Source organism: Solanum pennellii, chromosome 1 (genome assembly GCF_001406875.1).
Source record: "Solanum pennellii chromosome 1, SPENNV200".
Taxonomy (NCBI): domain Eukaryota; kingdom Viridiplantae; phylum Streptophyta; class Magnoliopsida; order Solanales; family Solanaceae; genus Solanum; species Solanum pennellii.
In genome coordinates, this window is record NC_028637.1 from 81,972,785 (window position 1) to 81,995,170 (window position 22,386).

Here is a 22,386-nt window from a genome sequence, read left to right on the forward strand (position 1 = left end):
ATCTTGAGTTAAACCTATTGAAATTTGAAAATGAGGGAAAATTGTCAACAAAATTGAGATGCAATGGAATACCTCTGGTAATCCTCATAGATGAAGATGATTCATTCATTCTGATTTGTTGTACTCTAATAAGAACAATCGATTATTTCACCAAAAAAATATGGGAAAAAAAGTAAGAAACACAAAACATATACAATTGTTGAATAAGGAAAAAAAATTGTACACGACTAAATTTTAGGATTACCTGTGAAAGTTGAAATCAATTTCGGGAGGAATAGATTGAATTTTTGCTAATTTGAAATTCAAAATCGGATAGAAGTATTGATTATAGGAGAAAAAGGTGAAATATGAATAGGAGAGATAATAGTAATTTGTATAAAATTATATATTAAAAGATTTTTATACGATTGGTTTAGGAATAGGTGGTGGACCCCATTAATTATAGCAAAAAAAAAAGAGACTATAATTATAGAAAGTAAATAAATTAAACTATACTCTTATTATATAATTACTTAGGTATGTTTGACATCCCATGTAATTTTCCCTTCATATAATGCATAAACATTAAACATGACCCTTAACTTGAATTTAGCGAATAACTATGCTTTCCAACTTTGAATGTGCACAAGTAGACCCTTAAACTTACATAAAATTAAGCAAATTGACACATTCATCCTACATGGCTCCCTACATGACCACCTTGTGTCCTACATATTGTGCAATATAGGACAATTGTGTCTACTTGTTTAATATTATATAAATTTAACAATCTACTTGTGCACATTCATTGTTCAAAAACAGTCGTTCGCTGGAATCAAATTAAGAATCATGTTTATGTGTTATATTGTCATCAAAAGTAATCAGCAAACATTATTATGATTAAAGTTATTCCCAGGTGCATTATTATTATGATTGCATTATTATTATGATTACAGTTATTGTCATCAAAAGTAATCAGCAAACATTATTATGATTACAGTTATTCCCAGGTGCATAGTACTTATAAGAATTCAAAATCTTGTCTTGAAAGGGAAATTAGACAAAAATAATTGAGCACCAACATTTAAGTAACTGATCTAACATTAATCATCATAACTATATATATCCATGATAAGACAAACTACTGCACAACCATGATCCTTACAATTAAAAGAGCTTAGAATAGTATCAGACAAATTTAAGATAATGGTATTTCATATGATTGTTGGTAAGAACGGATTATACAACCTAAAGTGCTTCCCAAATCAAAACCTGGGAGCTCATAAATAGAAACGCTCCCAACAGAGTAATGCATTATCTCTACATTGCATAAATTATAAATGAACAGAAAACAGCCGCTGCAGTGTTAATCATAAAATGCAGAGTATAGAGGATAATGCGACCAAGAAACTATTTACTGTAGAGAGAGCTCATCTACCCAAAATGTTCAGTCAAAACTGAATCAATTGGAAAAGATCCTATCCAGACAGGGAGCGCTAATAGCTCAAAACACTTGGCTGTGAACCATGCGTTACAGAAATCCAACAGTCAAATAGACCTCTGAGCCTGTCATGTATGAACCTATTGGCCTAAGTGAACACAGTTATCAACAATTCTATCCTCTTTTGCTAGTAACATAAGCCTAGCTTAGCATGTGTGCACCTTCCTCAGTATTCAACAAATGGCTTCACAAGTGTGTATCGCCACTTTTATACAATGTTGTGATACAGAACACAGTCAAAACAAAAAAGCGGGAAATTGTATGCTCTGAAATGGTGTCGTATAGAATTTCTGTAGAACGCATAGCCCACTGAGACGCTTGATAATTTTTCTAATTTGTGTAGTCCATAAGATGAGAAGCTTTAATGAAAAACTTGAGCTGATGCATAGTACTCACTTTCATTAAACACAGGTCTTAAATCTTCTTTGCACATAAAATCCAAAGGGAAGGAAACAAGATGACCTTTAACAGATTTTAATCTCTCCATGGGATCTATACTCTCGATATCTCCACCCTGATAAGATTCTAGCTTGCTTGGAGCTATTCCTAAATCAATGGTTGTATGACCAAGTTTTTCTTTCGAGAATGCCATGCATTGTCGGAGTGAAACCCTGCATGACATCAGAGGAGAATACAAGATCAAAAAAAGAAGGAAAAAGAGAAGACAAAATGGATCGAGAAAATGATGGCAGCTAGCAATACCTGGATTGCATCAGATCGTTGGGTATGCAAGAAAAAACATCTTGGTATATCATGGTATTTGTCTGACAATAACACCACGACCCAAGCATCAGAAAAGGTTGACATATTAAAGCACACATGCAAGAAATTTGAGTGTCAATTCGGTTTGCAACAATAACTTGAGATTTTGAGTGTCAATAATTCAGTGTGTAAATAATCACTCATACTCGGTTGATTTTAAACCTATATAATAATATTTGTATGCAAAATTTAGAGGACTTAAATCATGAAAACTTCAAAGAAGCACTTCATTGCACATACCCTAGCAGTTGCCATCCAAATATCCTTATACGTCGGATCAATCACAGGGTCCTTAATTTGACCAACCTAGAAAGGAAGAACGACTAGTCAGTTGAAAACTCATATAGGCTAGAGCAAAATGCCTCAAGAGTAAATTACCACCTCGCCTGAACGAAGACCAAGGTGCTCAGACCATAGAGAAAGGCGAAGAGTTAATGCAAATTTTCCCGCCTTCCTTGGCTTGCCTCCCATGAATGAATCAACGAACTCCTTGTCCTCGATAAGTACACCAATCTGAAATAAAATCACAATCCTACTGATCGGTAAAAAAAAAAAGAGGCTGGGTAATAAAACATAATACAATGAGTATAACATAACTCGTCACTAGATACAACTCTAAACATCTAAGTGACTCATAAATAATTCAGAGGTGGGACTGTTGGTAAAACTGTCAAAAGAGTGCAATACAATAAATAAATACATATGATGCTGTCTTCCATAGATATTATGCACAATAACGAGTCTAAAAGAAACGACTTATTGACATAAATATTGAGCTGATCATCCTAGCGCCAGATTATTTAAAAAGGAAATCAAACAATTTGCTGCCATTAACTAAACGGGACAATTATATGTGAGGTTCAAGTATAGTATTTTGAAAAACAGATTCGGTAGTAAGTTGGAACAAAATTGGTGCAATAGTTCATAATGGTTATAGAGATATCATACAGCCCGCCCAACTGTTTGAGATCGACACATAGCGATTGACTAACTATTGTTGCAAACCAGACTAAATCTTATAACAGACATTTTAACAGCAACCCTTTAAAAGATAGTTATAACATTTAATCACATCCCACAGTGTATCCATATAATCAAAATGAATGTCACAATAATATCAACATTAGGCCTGAATCCACCCAACCCAAAAGGAGTGATATCAAAGTAATGCTGGGAACGTGCATGCATGTGATTGGACTGAGTAGGAAGTGGAACGACATAAATCAGCCAATTAACCTGCCATGGGGGCATACCTTATTTAGCAATTCAGTAGCCTCTTTTGGTGGCATGAGAGACATGTTTGGTCAGCTGATATTTAAATTCTTAAGCAGATAAATGATAATTCCAACAAAGATACAGTAACTCAAAAAAAAAAAATCCAATATGATCTGAAAGTGTAATTAACGAGAAAAATGTAATGTTATGTTCACACGGTGATACAGCTCAGATCGGGGATTAAGCAAACAAGAAAGGGGAAAAGGGAAATTTGCTTCTTCAACCCACTATGAATATCAAATCAGTGGCATGCACAGCATATGCAAACTAACCACATTATGCAGGCAGTTTCAGTTAGGTGATATATTCTTACCAACAATTGAAGGTTCCACTTATTGAGAAGACTTAAGGTCTTTTAGGTCAAAATTGAGAAGCAATACCTCGGAGTCTCTTGAACCAAGCAAGCTTCGGTCATTTATATTTCCAGATCCAATCAAGGCTGCATGGTCATCAACTATCATGATCTTGCTATGCACATAGATCTGGAGAAACGAAGTGTTAAAATGTTGAGTGAATGTTTGTCTAGATTCAGACCCATTAGATTTGTTGTACTTGAATAAGGAAAATCAACAACATACCCCATGAAATCCCACAAGTGAAGTCGGGGAAGGGTAGAATGTACGCATACCTTACCACTACCTCGTGGAGGTAGAGAGGCTGTTTCCAAAAGATCCTCAGTGACAAAGGAAAATCATATAGAAAATTCTTGAGGACACATTGGATATTCCATATTTAGTTAAAGAATACTTAATTACCTTGTTAGCATAGGGATCAATTATCTACCATATTATGCATAGCGTAAGACTTACCATAAAAGAACATCTCTTGTATATTATTACTATAAAGTCAACGAGAAGCTTTTCTATTTTTCATACGGTATTATAGCCTCTATAATCTTGAGAGACTTGAATAGCTTCCACTACAAGCAGGTGAGGTACTTGTCAATGTGTGCTACCCATCGGGTTTATTCCTTTTGTTCTTCCTTCTGGTTTTCGACACAATTCCTCTCTTGGGCAACAAATGCCCCCTACTTTCTGAACGGCGGGTCAGGCGTCACTCCTCTATCTAGGATCGTTAGAGCACCATTCATCTTTCTGGCGACCCCAGCTATATTACTTTCTACGCAGCAAGCACCCTCTTTCACATCTTGAATTCCTTATCACTACTTTTCCAACTCAAGTTAGATGATGTTCTAGTGATTGCAACACCATACCATTGAGAATAGCTTCTATTTCGTGAATAGTGTAAGCAAGAAGCACTTTGCTTCATTGTGCAATTACCAATGACTTTTTGGAGGAAAGAATTCTAGCAAAACTTGTCTTTTTGGTAATTGAGCACTATTCAACGAGATTTCACAGACGAATTTCAATAATTTCCATTTCACAATAAACAAAGTCAAATTGGTGTCCCCACTTTGAGTTTGAGAGGGTATTTCAGAATATAAGTAAATGTACGTCTAGATTCATTGCCCTTGAACAAGGAAATAATGTTAGAATATTTCACAGGATACCTTGGTATATTTTGTATTTAATAGAATAATTAAATACTTTTTAATAGCATAGGGATTAATTACCTACCATAGCATGCATAGCCTAAGACTTTTATAGGTCTAACGCATCAGTGGCCCCCTAAACTTGGCACAAACTTCAATTAGACACTTCAACTAAGCTTTGTTCATTTTTAGACATCTCATGTCGCGCCTCGTTGTGTCATTTTGACATTTTTCACTGACTAAGCATGGTACGTGTGCTACACGAATTTTAAGCGCAGTCAGAGACTTTTTTGTATATATTTGATTTTTTTTGTAAATATTTTCTTATCCTTTTTCTTATTTGCTTTCTCCCTTCCATCTTCTTCACTTTCTACCATCCTCCACCACACAACTTTTTAAAAAAAAATTACAATACTTTACTAGGTTACACTCTTGGATTCTTCCATCTTCTTTGAAAATTTGCATCTTGATTCATATTCAAAGACAAAATACTTCTTTCAAATGAAAAAAATGATTTACATTCTTACCTTCTCCATTGAAATTACAAAATTAAATTGACTTTAAGGGATAAAAAAAATAAAGAACAACCTCCAATTAAAAAAAAGAAATTTATTTTACATAACCATCATTGTAAATCTCAATCATAGTAGCACAAGAAATCATTTTCCTATCCTCCAATGTATTTTACTTTGTGAATTAATCTATGTTCTTGCCTTTTTGATGGAGAAGAACAAATGAAAAGGGGAAAAGGAAGCAAAAGAAGAAACAAGAAAAGAGGTGGGGGCATGAAATTTGGGATATGGAAGAAAAAAAAGAAGTAAAACCGACTTTTAAAAAAATAAAATAAAATTTTCACATATCAAATACTGATTTGTTTATTTTTTCACATAGGAGGCGTCTGGATGTACGCACTTAAAATGTGATTTTGAAAATATAAAAAGTGTCAATGATACAATGAGGTTTGACATGAGGTGCTTAAAATGAACAAAGTCTAGTTAGAGTGTCCAAGTGAAAGTTAATGTCAACTTTAAGGGATCACTGATGGGTTAATCCCTTATTTTATAAAGGGCACCTCTTATACGCTGTTAAATCAAGTCAATGAGAAGCTTTCCATATTCTCACACAATGCAACATACGTCCACCACCAATAGGATACATATTTTTAATAACCGTAGTGTTCGGGTCAGCTTGCACACCTCGACTGATTACACAGGATACCTTTCACCTCCCACCGGCAACACAGAGAAAAAATCACCTAGTGATTTTGTCATGGGATTTGAACTTGAGACCTTGTTACTTACTACTAAGTCACACCCTTGTGTGAAAAGAGTATCACCATCAATTGGAGATTTTTCAATTGAGTTAAAAGAAAAAAAAACAAATAAATTATCATTCTATATTCCAGCTGACAACACACTTTAAGTTTAGATCTTTCGTTCTGACATTACATAAGCTCTTCTTCAAGGATAAGCAATAAGTGAAGTGATTATGCACAACTACAAAGGGGTCCTCCGGAAACTGGATAAAGGAAAAGTTAATGCATTTATTTTATACCATGTTCGGTTTGTAAATAAAATAAAAATTAATTCATGTATTTATTTTATATGGTGTTGGTTGCATTTTTTGTAATCCTACATAATTAATACTTACATAAATTATAAGGGAATCTATGTATAATTTAAGCGAGATAGAAGGTGGAACAAGTTGTATGGATATTAGTATACATGTATTAAAATAGTAAATTACACATTACCACCTATCAATTTACTTTTAAAACTTTCAACTCAATATTTTAGTCACTACAAAAAAGCTTTTTTATGCCACTATAGAAAAGCATACCATTTTTAAAGATTCTCATTTTCTCCACTTCCTTTTGTTATTTTTTATAATCTAATTATACAATATAACTTAATACTATTTTTTACTTATTTATGTGTAAATAACATATTAATTTACAACAAGTTAAATATACAATAATCAATTTCATGGGTTGCAATCTCTACATAACCAAACACTACATAAATAAATAATTGGTACACAACTAATACTTACATAACACCTGCATGACTTATTCCTTCATAACTGATACTTACATAACTTATTCATATATAACTCTAACCAGTAACCAAACTGGAAAGTGGAGTAGAGTAAGGCCTAGTATGGTAGTATGCTGTGTTTGAGTTATAAGATGTCTAGCATGAAAGGCACTTTCTCCAAAGGTTTGGTGGCCATTTAAATATGTTTGTAGAGATTTTTATTAGAAACAATCATTTTGACCAAAGCTGAAAGATACCATTTCAAAAGCACTTAGCTCAGTATCAAATTTCAACTAATTAAATTTAAATATTGTTTAATGGATGGAAAATTTCAATCCCAATCCATGTTGTAACATTATTTTAAACTATATAAGCATAAAACAAAATTTAGGTCAGTCTTATTGTTTTAGAGAATAGAAGGGCTTGACAAAATTACCTTACCAAAAGCAAAAATAAACCAAAGTTATGTACAAAAGAAAATTTAGTAGTACTTTTCCTGAAAGAACCATTATAGAGATAACTTCTCCTAAAGAAACCAGAGTATAATGGCGACTGGCCTGAAATGTAAAAGCATCATGTAATAATTCCAGGCCAACAGATGTCTCTTGAACTAGTCTCGGATCTGTTTAGCAGACAATTCTGGTTTTTAATGTAAATCAAGTCAACACCTAACGAAAAGGGGTCTTGAAAGCATGGCAATAGCTAGCTATGTGTCTTGAAGAATCTTGCCGTTACGTATGAGAAAAAAACTATGTGTCTTGAACAATTTTTTTCCTGAATTACCCACTGTACAAGGCCAATCAAATGAGTAAATGCACACAGTAACAAGCCTTAGCCTTATAACACTAAGAGGTTGTTTGGTACAAAGATTAGTAAGCATGGATTATTTTTTATCAAATGATTGGTTCATTGATTTCCTCCTCATCTCGTGTTTGGATTAAAACTCTATAAAAAACTTCTTTTCAATTAAATCCTTGAATTATTATGTAATTGGGTCAAGGTAGATAATTCCCAGATAATATTAGTTTTTTATGGCCTTCTAACTAGCTATGAAAAGAACAATTTTGTTGTCATGTTTGTTATTTTCTCACTTGAATTATTTGAGGGTAGATAATTATTATCTTATTAATTTTAATTTAAAAAGATACATCAGCTAATTTTAAAATCGAAAAGATGGTAAACATCAGTAAAATCGAAGAAACCATGCAAGTTGTAGTTTAATATGTATGCAATTTTATAAATTGTTCAAAATACAAATAATTAGAAAACCACATACATATATATCAACAAATAAATACATTCAATTAAGACTACAAACATCATGTGGTCATATATTTGCCGTTTTAATTAGTAAATGTTAACCAACTAACATTTCACATATTGTATAGATTTGTATTGGATTTATTTAGAAACAAACAACTCTCTCTGAATAATTTGTAAGTTAATTAATTTAAATAAATTTACTAGTACAAATATAAAACATAACATCAAGAAAATAACAAAATGACAAATGAGTTGAGGGATATTTTTGTACTAATCCCATGGTATTAAATCTTATGTATTACTAATACCACCAAATGGAAGGTATTAGTAATGCATCCTATGATACCATGTAGGGTGTATAAATAATCAATGAATTAGTTATACATAGGCCCAAAATTCCTATCAAACATAGTACTAAATAATACCATACATAATACATGGACTATTTCTCCTGATACTCCCTACCAAACAACCCCTAAGCAGCCATTCTAAAACCTTGACACATGACATAGAGGTGAAATTCATCCACACCATCCACTTGCAAGTAAAGATTCTATACCAGCATAAAAGAATAGAGAAGACAGAGTTGACATACAAGATGATACAACAGCCTAAACTTATAGAAAGACGTCCACTGACTATTAGGATATGAAAAGGGAAGCCTTTAACAATTCATGGAATGTGTCGTAAAAATTAAAGACGAAGGATGGAAAATACCTGGCTAGTTGCAATAGGACCACCATCAAAGAGCCTTCCATAAGCTCTAAGACCATAAAATGATATATAGTCGTGCAATCTAGAGCCCATGAGGTCATTAAGATTATGCAATATTGAATTAGATCCCCTGCATATTGTTCGATATTGCCAATGCATAATAGCTCTAACTGAAGCAGCACCACTATCATCCAAACCACCCTGTTGTAACTTAATCCTTAGTGGAAAAATAGACAAATATCCACAAGAAAAGATCTAGGTCAGTCTAGTAGTACTGTTACCTGGAAGCCAGGAAGAAGTGGAATCACAATGATTACCCTGAAGGACTTTTTTTCATTATATGCTCGCATAATACGCCTGTACAGTGCTTCTAGAACACGATTTTTTATAATATCATCTCCAGATAGACCAGAAATGAAAAATTGATTCTGGACAAAAAAAATCATTGGAGCTGTGTCAGATATCAGATACATCAAATGGTTCCACAAACTCAGTAAATCAAGAATACAAATAAAATTAACTGGAATCAGTCTAGCAGAAGTTATCAGAGGGGGAATGAGCCGAAATTGAGCACGAAACACAGATGCTAGATTGGTACCCTATCTAATTAACTACTGGGCTATACATGGTATTGGATAGACTAAGCAATGGTTTAGGGTAGAGTATGATAGAATCTGGAAGTATACGGTTCTGGGAGATGTCCAGACTGTTTTTTTAATTTGTAATTCTCACTTGGTAGTAAAATCAGTTTATTTACCCCAAAAGAAATTAACTGGAAAAGAAAACTTTATCAGTAAGAGAAAGAAATAGAAAACAAAATTACAAAATACTTCATTATTGCTCTTACACATCTGATTCAAAACTCAGCATCACTCTATAGGAATATGATAGCTGAATCATCTTCCACATATTAAAACTTAAAGTATATGTAACAACCTAGTTAAAGCATCAAGTTGTCAATAGACCTTTAAAGCTGATTATTAAAAAAATAGAAAAAGACCTTTCAATTATAAGGTATTCCACCATAGAATGAATACACAGTACTAGTTACCAAATATAGTGGCGTAAATCATAAAGAATGAGTTTTCAAACTATATATAGGGCTTGCTAACCATGCTATGTCCTAAAACTTCCATTGCTTTCACAACCTGGAATTGATTACAATGACATTGATTATAGGACAGCCACCAACTGATCCAGGAAAATTTACTGAAGAATAAGAGTCTAAAAGGCAAACAGGAAGTCGTGTAATTAAGATATTAACATCTGAACTAAGAATTGCATAGTCCCCACAGTGACTAAATACTAACAGTCGTCAAAAGAAGTTAATTTTTCAAGTTTAAATAACATAGATTGGACTTCCATCAGACTAATACAGATGTCAAAATTTGAAGTTTCTCAATGAACAACTCCCAGGGTTGGGCTGCAGGATTAGCCAGAGGAATTTGAAAAACCATCAACTTGATATAGCGTCCACCCACAGGTGAAAACAGAGATATGCAAGAAATGAGAACTTACAACAGAAAAGAGAAGTTCAGATTCATGTATAGATTCAACACTACAGTAAACTTGTGTTAACTATTAAAGCACTACATCTTTGAGAAGACAACAATTAAAGCTTGCAGAATATCAGAATATAAACAACTTCTGTTGTAGGCTAAAAGAAGAAAATGTTCAAAAAAAAAGCCCCATGCTACTTTATAACTGGAAGGTTAAGACAATATCCTTCTTAAGACAACTTAGGGTGGAGAAGTGGTGCCAGTACTTCAACAGAACCAAGCCTCTGTAATTCATGTGATCCTGTTTTTAAGAGATTACTGCCAAACAACCATCTGCAAGCGAGGACTATTTTATTCTGGAAAAACAACAAACTAGACGCCCTAATTTAGCCAATGGGCACTAGCTATATGACAGTTTCATCAAAGAGAACAGTATATTGTATACCTCTATGTAAACAAAATGTTCAACAGTATATTGTATACCTCTATGTAAACAAAATGTTCAGCCTTTTCGATAAGGGAGCAGTAAGCATTATGTATGCTTTCTTCAATTTGACTAGTTCCAGCTGACCATTGACTGACACTCCTTATAATCTGAAAGCAAAGAGCTATATCAACTATGTGAAAAATCAAAGACAGAATAACATATAAAGCATCACAAGCAATTATAAGGGGGATTCAAACCAACGACAATTGAATATTCAATTTACACTATGGAAGCAAACCACAAACCTAAAAAAGCGCCATCCAATTTGCCTAAATTATATTTGTAACCACAAAGATTCAGAGATTATAAATATAAAGAATAAAATATACATCAAAAGGCGCATAAAGCAAACTTCCAAAACGACGATATTACAAAAAATCAAGAGAAGATTATGACGAGAAGAATTTTAAATGTTATGACATATGCATAGGCATGTTATTCAATTCACAATGTTGTTTTTCCAGCGAACTTCGTTGGAGAAAAGTCGTCTTCCCCATTTTTTCCGGCTCTGGTCAAAGTATCCGGATCGGATTGACCGAATCCGACCCGCACCCCGCACCAGTCCCGCGTCGAGACGGGTTCGGCTCCAAAACTGAAGCTTGTTGTGCCCAACATAGATTTTAGGTAACTATTGTAGACCACTTTACATTCTCATTACTGCAGCACTTCTTTGATTGAACTGTTTTCAATAGCTAGTCCATAAAACACCCTTTTATGTTACTAGAAAATAATTTGATTCCTCCCAACTTTGTGGTCCCAACCCCCATGCATAAACATGTAGGATGTATTCACACAGAAAAGAAGAAAATATATCTACCATTTCTAACAGAAATACTAATTTAAACCAAGGAATGAACCTTTATCTTTAAAAGAATTTTCATTCATTTCTAATAAAAATTTGACCAAAAAAGTTTCTGCATATATACAAATAGATATGCGAGTCTAGCCTTGTAAGGCTTCAAAGTGAGGATATACCTCTACCATTTCCATCATTTGTCGACCCACTAATAGGTACTTATGACATCAAAAAAGTTAAATAGTTCCATTATATTTTTTTTACAACCGAGAAATTCCCAAGGGCCAGTAGCGCATGATACGAAACTTGGAGAATGATGGGCCCGCCCTTCTACTTTTCTCCACTTAAAATAACATGCTATTGTCTGCAGCAAGGTTCAAAACTGCAACGTACACCTAACCTACACATCAGGTGTTGCACTCATACCACAAAACCAAAGCCCTGGGGGCCAAGGTCAACAGTTGCGATATATCTTTCCAGGTTGACAAAACATAGATTCCAGAGAAGTCTTTCTACCACTCAATTGTCTTTCTCAAGAAGAACCCAGTGTTGGACATGCCTACTTCTCTCAGTTATATGAATCATCAGCACATGAGTTATAAAAGACACTTCTATTTTCAACCAACAAAAAAAAGAGCCACAAAAGACATTTCAAATTGTGTACTTGGAAAAGATGAAAGGTTAAAATCCACAGGGTTATTTTTTAAGGGACTACCAAGAGTTAAGACCACCTAAACATAAGGGGCCATTTTTGCCATTTTCTCATACAGTCAACTAAAAATATACGGAGAATTTTTTTAAACAAAAAAATCATGAGATTCCTCTTCCAGCATAATACACCATCAACTAAATTTTGGTGGCTTTTAAATTCAACTTTATTGGCACTTGGAAGTTTCAGTTTTTAACGGGTTAAACAGTGGATATGTAGATTTGAACCAGAAAACACCAGAGATCAACAAAAATTAGAAGCTTGAAGAAACTGAATAAATTGGCGCATATGGAGATGTAGGCATGGGATGATTATACATCACCTGGCAACGACATGAAACACGAGGACCAACTTGCCCATTTTCTTCAGGTGAAACAACTTGATTGCCTCTCTCTTGTTTCTCCCACCAATCCTTGTCCAACTTCTTCATGCCAGGCTGCGCCAGATTTGAAGATAGCTCCAGGTTTTGATCCAACTCGTCCACAAATCCTTTCATTGGCAAATCTGGAGCTAAAGGTTCTACGCGGGTCTTCCGGAAAGAGAAAGGGATTCTGCTAGACCTGCTACGCTGATCATGAAAACCATGCCCTGTATGGAAACCATTTATTTTTAGTTCTTCCTTGAAACTTTCCGCCCCTTCAGCTTCCTGAGGTATAAGCAAAGGAATATCTTGGGAAGAAGACCCTGAAGAAAATGAATCGTGTCTTTTGATATTTTTATGAGGACGCGCAACACCATTACTTCCATTGTCCATCTCACTGCTCATTCCCATGTAATGAGGAATAACCATGTGATGCTGAGGCATAAGCAGCGGAATTGCTTGCTCACGTGGAGCTTTGTTCCTCTGAGAAATCATAGAAAATGTCAATATGACAATACAATCATATCAGTGAAAGAAAAATATGTTTACCACAAACATGAACCTTTGCATAATTCCACCGTTGAACAAAGTGTCGAGCAGCATCACGGCACGGCGGTCCCCAGAGAGCACAATGGACATCATGCCATGGCATACGCGGATACTTTTTCCGATCTAATTCATCCTTCATGGTATCTTCCCAGGAGTTTGGTTCAGATTCCCTGAATGTTGTATTACATGAGAAACTAGCAAATTTACAAACAGAAGATAGAGCAGGACTACACAGATGATCAACTTTTTCTTGAGGACTCTGATAACCTATCAGTTTGGTTCTTAAAGGAAGAGGTGTTAAGAATGAATATGAGGAACTCATCAACTAGATTTTGAAATGGGAAAACTCATTTATCTAAAAGAATCAACCAACCATACAGTTTTCATCAGCTAGCATAGAGTCTAGAGCAGTATAGTGTTGACCTAGACCTGAAAAGGAATCACCAAAAATATGTCCACCCTTATAGTTCTTGCCATATATTGTTTATTGTGTTTTGGTTATCGCACTATTTTGTTGTTGCTATTGTTTCTTTCTTGTAAACTTTACACTGCTTTTTGAAATAACGGCTATGCTTTCTTCATTATTTTCTACTTCTTTTACTTGGATTTGATGCACTTGTGCCGAGGGTCTTTCAAACACAGCCTTTCTACCTCTACGAGTTAGTGGTAAGGTCTGTTATACTCTACCCTCCCCAGACCCCACCTAGTGGGATTTAACTGGGTATGTTGTTGTTGTGTGAATTGTATTTCATACATACTTGTAGGTGTGTCTGGTATTCTATTCATCAAGTAAATTGTTCGCTTCCTTCTCTTAGTTTTCTCACATGGTATTGGAACCTCTGTGACTTGGTAAAGCTTATGGTGATCAAAACTTTTCTCTTGTGTATTAAGCGACAATATTAGCACAATCCTCCGATGAGTTTATTCTTCTTGAGTTCTTCAAAATATAAAGAAACAAGATAGTTTACTGTCCCCAACTTGAGCTTAAGGGGAGGAGGTGTTAGAATGTTGGCATATTGGTGTGCTAGAGCTAATGTTAAATTACTCTCTCATTGAATGAATATAAGACGTGAATTGTATCTCACACTTATATTGAGTTTCCCCTAGATTCCATTGTCAAGTTATCTATTTATTCTCTTCCAGTCCGTTATGTTTGTCATACAACCATCTCTTTCTGCTGTTGACTACACAGGTATAGAGGTTATACTTCATTTCTCTATGTCTAAGGAAAAGATACCAGGCTGCAGGCCATCTGAACGAAGGGACCAAATGAATTAAATTATACTGCTGTCAGTAGTTAGTCAGTAGTTACAGAGTAGTTCAACATTTTCCCTAAGCTTATCTGAGCTATAACTACAAGTATTTCAGAATATATACAAGAATGATTTAATTATGTGCACCTGGAAACAATCAATATACCGGTAATCTTATCATTTTAGTATAACCATACAAAAATTTATTATCCCTTAATATAATGGGATTCACACATTGCTTAGGATTCTCGCATTTGATTATTTATGATTCAAAGCAGGATATGACTAGTTCGAAACAAAATGAAAATACAGTTCTCACAAAAAGTTAGTGCAGAGAACACCTTGGATTATAATAATCTTTTCCAGGCCATATAAGAGGTGGACAATCACCCACTTGGTGTTCAGGTGAGTCATAACGGCCAAAGCACAAGTCCAGTCCTCCGATAAAGCAAATCTGATGGTCAACAATGACAATTTTTTCATGATGGGACCTATATGTAACCATACATAGCCATTAGTTGTAAACAGAGTAGCTAAAATTGCCAATAAGAATAACGAAACAAGGCAATAAGTACGTTCACGGAACACATACCATAGATACACACCACTTGAGAAATGATCTGGATAACGCAGCACTCTGACATTCTCATGGATGCCTACCAGCTTTCTCTTGCTATACACACTGTTGATTTTTAAAGCAATAGCAACCTCTTTGTACAGAAGGATGTAGATCTGCATTTGAAAATGAGCTAAAGCTTTTCACTTCAATTATCAGAAAAAACAAGCCCTCACACGGAAAACAGACGAAAAATCCCGTGCTTTACCAATGTATTAACAAGAATTGCCACCTAAATTTGGGAAAATACAGACCTCGATTAAGTGACCTGCAGCAGTCGCCACACAAGATTTTACAAAATACTTGTGCTAAAAATATTTGAGATGACACAGGTTTGACTGGCTATTTACCAAAACCTAGGAAATTATGCAACTGCCCTCCAACACCCCACCCCACCCCCAAAAAGGGGGGGGGGAAGAAAAGAGAGACCACAGCATATCAAAACCACAGAGGTAACTACACATTTATAAATAACTGCAAAATCTTAAGCACTTGGGAGTGGGTATGAGTAACTGATCTGTTTGCAAAAGAGAACTGGCGCACCATGTGGTAGCACTCGTAAATAAACCACTTCAAAAAGCTGAATTCTGGCAGGACTTGTACATTAACAAGATGGATGCTGGTCATAATCAGTACATTACTACATCACACGGACACAATAATGAGTTTATGAAAAGAAAAGAGAACTCTGATTTACAAGTTCAAATATTTCTCACAGTAGAATTGTAGAACCTTTCTCTCTAAAAGCACATTACCGTACTATAGATTAAGAAGGATAACTCATAAGAGCAAAACCAAACGACAAGAATTTCTCTCCATTTCATACTAGATATAAAAAAAAACAGAACCTAATGAATGATTTAGACAAGCTTAATCACTAACCTGAACACCTTGTTTTGCTTTGGCTTCCAGTAAAGCATCAAGCCGGAAGGATGCATTAGTGTGAAAGGGACGTCGCATATAAAGTTCGGGGCACAGCCACCAGCCACATATAAAGATCTGTAAAAACATTGAATGACCCAAATCCTTTCTAACTTTGAATATTATGTAGATAAAAATTGACTCCTGTAACAAATACAAACTTATACTCAGACCTCTGACTTGGCTTCTTCAATAGCCAAAGCTATAGCTTCAAATGCTGATTCACCATCAACAAACCACTGGGCCTGACTGCCATCCTCTGTCAAACCCCTGGGAGGAGCATAAGAACCAAAGCGGTGAGGATGACACCATCCTTCAGGTGGCCTAAGCCCTGCATCATTAATTGCTGCTACCCAATCTTTAACCTTTGCATCGCTCTTGGTCCTCAGTTTGATACACCTTGAACCACAAGACACCTAAGAAAAACTTATGTTGTAATACACAAGGAGGAATCCCAAGCATCTTTAACTAGTATAATTTACTAAATATAAGATCTCAATGACTCTAGAGGAATTGGCAGAACTTCTACACTAAAGAATACAAAGAAGAATTCTTACACTAAAGAATACAAAGAAGAATTCTTCAAAAGCATCATAGTTTCATAAGCTGCTTACCCTAAAATAGTGGCGTAAAGGATTTCCATCTTTTATTTCTTTTGCTAAAGAGACGCGACCCTCTCCATTGCCATCGGAGGCTGGTAGTACATCAAACACTATTATATCCAACGGCTCAGGGTCACATGGATCTTTGAGGAAAGCCAAGAATCCAGGTTTCAATACAGCCCAGACCTGAAATCAATCCAACCAAGAATCAAACAGAACCTTTATACCAAATTTAGACAATTACTCAAAGCCCTAGAAGATTGAAAACATAAGTTGATATTAGAACAAGGCAAAAATCCTAAGCCATACATAGAACTTGAAAGATTCAGATATGACTCCATGTCAAAAGTCATTTTTGTTGCACTATAAACACTCATTTCTGAAACTTCAGAAGAAAAAAATCCAAAAAACGACACCCTTTCTATCAGTAAAAAGTATACATTAGACTAACCAGCATAAAGAGGAAACATCGATTCACACTAACAAGAACAAGGTTGAAGAGGAGCACATCGAACTGCACCTAATCTTTTTCCAGCTAATACCCAAATTAGATGTCAAAATGAAGTACCACAGTCCACAGACCACGCCAGTTCCTTAAGCCATGCCCGGAGTTCAAATATAACACAGAAAGGACCTCAGTCCATCCACTAGTCCCTTTAACCATGGCCAGAGTTCAAATATAACATGGAAAGGACGCAAACCAAAAGAATTGTGCCAATAACAACAGAACAAGAACTTCCCTTGGAGAGTAAAGAAATATACTCTACTCGAAAACCTCAGGCTTAAAGAATACAAATAACTTTGGCATTGTTTCAAAACCAAGCATAGAATCAAACTATAAATTACCCAGATCTCCAGTTACAAATTTCAATAAAGTTGCCTCATCAATGATTTTGCAATTTAAGAGACGAAACTGCTACTCTAGACAAGGTGAAGGCTACTATCGCAGAATCATCTATATTTTAGTCATTAACGCCAAGAGATACAGGAATCAGTAGATTGCTCCAAAGAAATTTGAAGCTTTCATGTTCTATGACAATATAGTGCTTCAGACAACCCTTTGTAATAAACTTCCACATAAAAAGTAAAATCTGGAAAACATTTATTATGAAAAAAGAGGGTAAATTCTGGAAAATATATAAAGAACTCTCAATTTCACTATGTTCTTTGCAGGTAACAAATAATCCGACAAATGTTTAGCTGAGAGGCTGAGTAGATATGTGTAACCGTCTTAAAACCAGAGAACCATATACATATGAACCACAAAGTATAGCTACCTTCTGCCAGTTGTCTTTACAGCAACCGAACCACTGACATGAACAACATTTCCGACTATCATCGTCCCTTTGAATTTTTGGTAAGTGCTTCACCATAATATAGTCTTCTTTTAGCTTAGGACCATACTCGGGCGAAAAGGATAATCTTGAAACTTCTAGAAACCTGCATACCTGCAATTTAGTTCCAGTTAAATAAGGTGTTGCCAAGTGTCTATTCATGTTTTCTATCACACTTGACATTATATACTTTGGGGAAAGTATTTTTAGCATTAACACGATTAAGAAGACAGCTCTTGAGCCATCTTCAAGTATAAAACCGCGGTACACTAATACAAGTATATGTTAGACATCTCCAGATAGAGAATGTAAGTGTTAAACCACCTGCTGACATCAATATTTTGGGTTTAATATTTCAGATATTACCCTTAGAAGAGTGAAAACATTCTCCCCTAGAAATAAACTTCAAGATTCAAACCACTATCCGTGGCTAAAACATTGAGAACTTGAATATAAGAATCGTTTCCAGACACACGTCACACTTTTGATGAAGGAGCACACATGGCACCTCAACACAAATATATCAACTTATTATAATGTACATGACGAACGACTTTTTCTGGTACTGTGCAAAGGAAATGAAAATGTCTTCTTTTCTGTTCTAGCTGATTTGTGTCACTTTACAAGAACCATCTAAATTCCTTGCAGACTATACAAGAAGGCAGATCATAGAAGGATCTTGGACATTGATTAGATGGTAAGACAGGGAGGTTCTTTTTCCGGCATTTTTTTTTTCATAAATAAGGGAGTCCAGTCTTCCTAACTACATTTTGAAGTTTGTTTCATAGAAATGCAATTATGTAAACACAAAGCATCCACTAAGCAGGGAAATATACTTATCAACTAGAATTATTTTACTTAGAAAAAGAAATCTAATCAGGAAAGGCATCTTGAGAGGTGAGTGAAGTCCAGGAACTAGACGTCAGGCTAAATGTCATTCCCGGGAGGACTCAGTAGAGTGAGGCAAAAGTGAGAGGTACTAATTGGTGACCGCAACATATGGCTAAGGGAAAAGTGGAAGGTGGTACTAAGTAACATCTGGTGACCTCAACCAATGGCTAAGGCAAAGAAAAAAGAGTTGCTAAGGATTCTTCGAGTAAAAACAGTAAAGAAAAGCAAGAGTTAAACCACTTCAAGATACCTCCTGGGAATTGACAATATCTATATTTCCAAGAAAGTGATTCAAGTAACCCTGCATAGCATTTTTTGCTCGATCTGACATTGAATGTTGCCTTCCGAGGGTTGGCCGAATAATTGGCAAAGCAGCACTAGACGGAACATCTCTGAACAAAAAACCACCTGTAAGAACGATAACTATTATAACAGGAATAGATGTAATTAGTGCTTCCCTTTTTATCATGAAAACTGGTTCTAGTTGAAGAAGCACCTGTTTTTGGCACTTTCCTCAGCACGCATAGGACTAGCCTCATCATCAGGTTCATCCTCATCTTGCATTACAGTTGTATGATCTCCTATCCCCAAGTTTTGAAGCCATTCTTTGACCTTTAAAAGAGTATGTCAGACAATGTTATAACAAGTGCACCATACACAGTCGTCGAATCAAAACCGTGTTGCTGCCAAATGCACCAACCAACTAAACAATATGGAACCAACAATATTTCACGGGAAAAGCCCAATATACCTGCTCTTGCTTCTCATGAATCTCCTCAATGAATGCACGCTTCTTTAATGCGAAATGTAAATAAATTACATGCGAAGCTTTCTTCACCAATTGCCACTTGAACTACAAGAAAAAAGAAAAGAAAAAAATGAGGCATCGTTAGACAAGAGTCCCTCAACTGATAGAGAGGTAGGACAAATATTCCAAGGAATAAGGTCTTTCTAGAAGGAGACAAAGGCAAATACATGATTTTGAATGGAGGATCACAACTCCATTAACACAAAATAAGTCTATCATTCTCAAGAACAACCAAATGGTGTTGGTCTTTGAGCTTCAAATAACAAATGAATTTCTTACCTACCTTCCACACTTTAATGTTAAACCTTCCCGAGTTAAATTGTTCATGTCATTTATCTCTCAGAATAGATGATGTAAGGACATTGATGACAAATTTACTTACGTGCAATAATCTCTAGTACCATATGCAAACCTTTTCAATGAGAACGACGACAACAAAAACAAAAACTACATCTCAAACCCAAACTAGTTCGACTCAGCTATAGACATACTCTATATCCGTCTCTTGCTTACTCACAATACAGTTCGCATTGCGAATTTTGTTCTTTCTGACCTAAACTTGACATCTTTTAGTTTAGAAATTAGAATATCCATTAGTAATCAAGAAAAAGATTTATTATCAGCCAAAATTCCTTTCACAAAGTCAAAAAAGGCTAAAAACAATCAGCCGAAATCACCTAACCATATAATTCACATATCCAAAATTCATTTCAGCTTCTTCCTTTAATTTATCGTCCAAAATACAATTATTCACTAACAAATCTATGTGAATTAACCTAATTGCAAATAAAATAAAAAGTTGCACAGAGTGAAGAATAGTACCTGCTTATATTGGACTTCAATGGTATAAGTTAGAAGCATGGGGCTGATGTCACCAGCATCGGATCGAGACACCTGTATAATCGTTGCCTGAGGCAACTCATCGAAAATTCGAGTTGCAGTATCTTGATGAAAGGAGTACAAGGACAACAAGGTAGAAGCCTCCGGCTCCGATTGCATCTGGACGTACCGTGGTCCATCGCCGATCGTCAACTGCTCCATTTAGTATGATCGGAAAACAAATGAAATATGTGTATATGTGATCGGAGATCTAATCTAGATAGAGAAAATTGATAATGATGGTATGATTTTTGTAGAGAGAAGGAAGATAGAAGGTGAAAAACGGCATTTGTTTTTGATTCATTCAAAGCTTCAAACTAAAAATGGATAAATTTTTTTCTTTTTCACTTTGCCCTTTGTTTGTTTTATTTGGACTTATATTAATTATTACTATTATTGGAATTATAATCCGGTTTGACGAAATAAATATGCTTTGTTTTTGGGTTACGTAATTAATTAACCTATAAATACGACGGAATTTTAGTACTTATTAGTCGTCGTCATCACGGTATTAATTAAGGGAAAATTATATATAATAGCAAATTAATGATTTAAAATAAGTGGAAATAGCTAGTGTTTGATTTAATTGTGCTCCATAACAAACTTTTGCAAAAAATTGTCAGGCTCCTCTCTCACAAATATCTCGCTCGCCACTCTCCTCCAATCTCTCGCTCGCTTCCTCACTTTTTATACAAACACAAGTGTATAAAAATTATTTCTAATTGTATAAAACAGAAAAAATTATATAAATACATATATTTTTATTTCCATCTCTCCCCTCTTCCAGATCTCGCTCGCCACTCTCCCAAATCTCGCTCGTCACCCTCGCCTTTCTCACTTATACAAACAGAAGCGAAATGTATAAATTGTGTTTCTGTTTGTATAAAGCGTGAGAAAATTGTATATACACATGCAAATACATATATTTTCATTCTATACACTTATAATTATACAATAAAAATACTCCTCTGCCAGTTTCTTTTGTCTTTCTCTCTTTCTCGTTTTATAAATTTTCAAATTGTATCTAATTTCTCTCTTTCTCGTTTTATACAAATTCAAATTGTATATAATCGTTCTATACACTTATAATAATACAATTCGTTTTATACACTTCGTTTTTATACAATTCTCTGCCCAAGTGTCTTTGTCTTTCTTGTTTTATACACTTCGTTTTATATAATTTGCTTCAACTGTATATGTATAGCGAATTATACGATTTTTATGTTTGCTATGGAGCGCAATTATACAAACTTTACTATAGCATACAAATATAAAAAAAATACAGCACTACTAATCAATCTGTCGCATAAATTTTACTCTATGTTGTATGAAAATTAATTAACTAACCTAAATATGAATTTACTTACCATAAATTAGGTAAAATGTTAGCTCATAAACTTTACTATCTTAATAGCTCAATTTTTCATTTTTATATTTTTAAAATGATTATTCGGTCTTCTATATTGCAACTAAGGGTATCTTCAACTCTATACTTTATTTTATTTTTTAAATATAGAGTTTTTTACTTTTTCAGATAATCAATTTTAATTCAGTTTTCTATTTTACTCTTAAAAAAAGTAGCAAACATAAAAAGAATTACGCTTCACAGCAAACATATATGTATATTTCGCTATACATATACAAAAAAAAAATAGTTGT

The 22,386-nt window shown here is 34.7% G+C and overlaps 1 protein-coding gene across 2 annotated transcripts; it reads right to left on the bottom strand.

The window, feature by feature from the left end:
* Positions 1–1,121: 1,121 nt before the first annotated feature.
* On the bottom strand, positions 1,122–21,062 carry LOC107007767 (phospholipase D zeta 1). 2 transcript variants are annotated; one of them, XM_015206535.2, is made up of 20 exons: positions 20,671–21,062; positions 19,792–19,893; positions 19,537–19,652; positions 19,291–19,432; positions 18,093–18,263; positions 16,828–17,001; positions 16,387–16,629; positions 16,175–16,291; positions 15,269–15,408; positions 15,018–15,167; positions 13,437–13,593; positions 12,836–13,357; positions 11,005–11,115; positions 9,304–9,450; positions 9,026–9,223; positions 3,898–3,999; positions 2,624–2,755; positions 2,483–2,548; positions 2,183–2,244; positions 1,122–2,091 (listed from the first exon to the last, which is right to left on the bottom strand). In XM_015206535.2, exons 1-20 carry the CDS (start codon positions 20,887–20,889, stop codon positions 1,842–1,844), a joined length of 3,321 nt encoding a protein of 1,106 aa, XP_015062021.1. In that variant the 5' UTR covers positions 20,890–21,062; the 3' UTR covers positions 1,122–1,841. The 2 variants fall into 2 exon arrangements, with proteins under 2 accessions (XP_015062021.1, XP_015062022.1); XM_015206536.2 differs by having other exon boundaries at positions 19,291–19,448.
* Between the last annotated feature and the right edge of the window lie 1,324 nt (positions 21,063–22,386).

Excerpts from the sequence above, each read along its gene's own strand:
- LOC107007767 (XM_015206535.2), bottom strand. The coding sequence starts at position 20,889 with ATGGAGCAGTTGACGATCGGCGATGGACCACGGTACGTCCAGATGCAA. Across the intron at positions 19,433-19,536 it reads GAGGAAAGTGCCAAAAACAG|AGATGTTCCGTCTAGTGCTG; the intron begins GTGCTTCTTCAA and ends TTTTTTGTTCAG. Across the intron at positions 13,358-13,436 it reads AACGGTGGAATTATGCAAAG|AGGAACAAAGCTCCACGTGA; the intron begins GTTCATGTTTGT and ends ATGATTTCTCAG.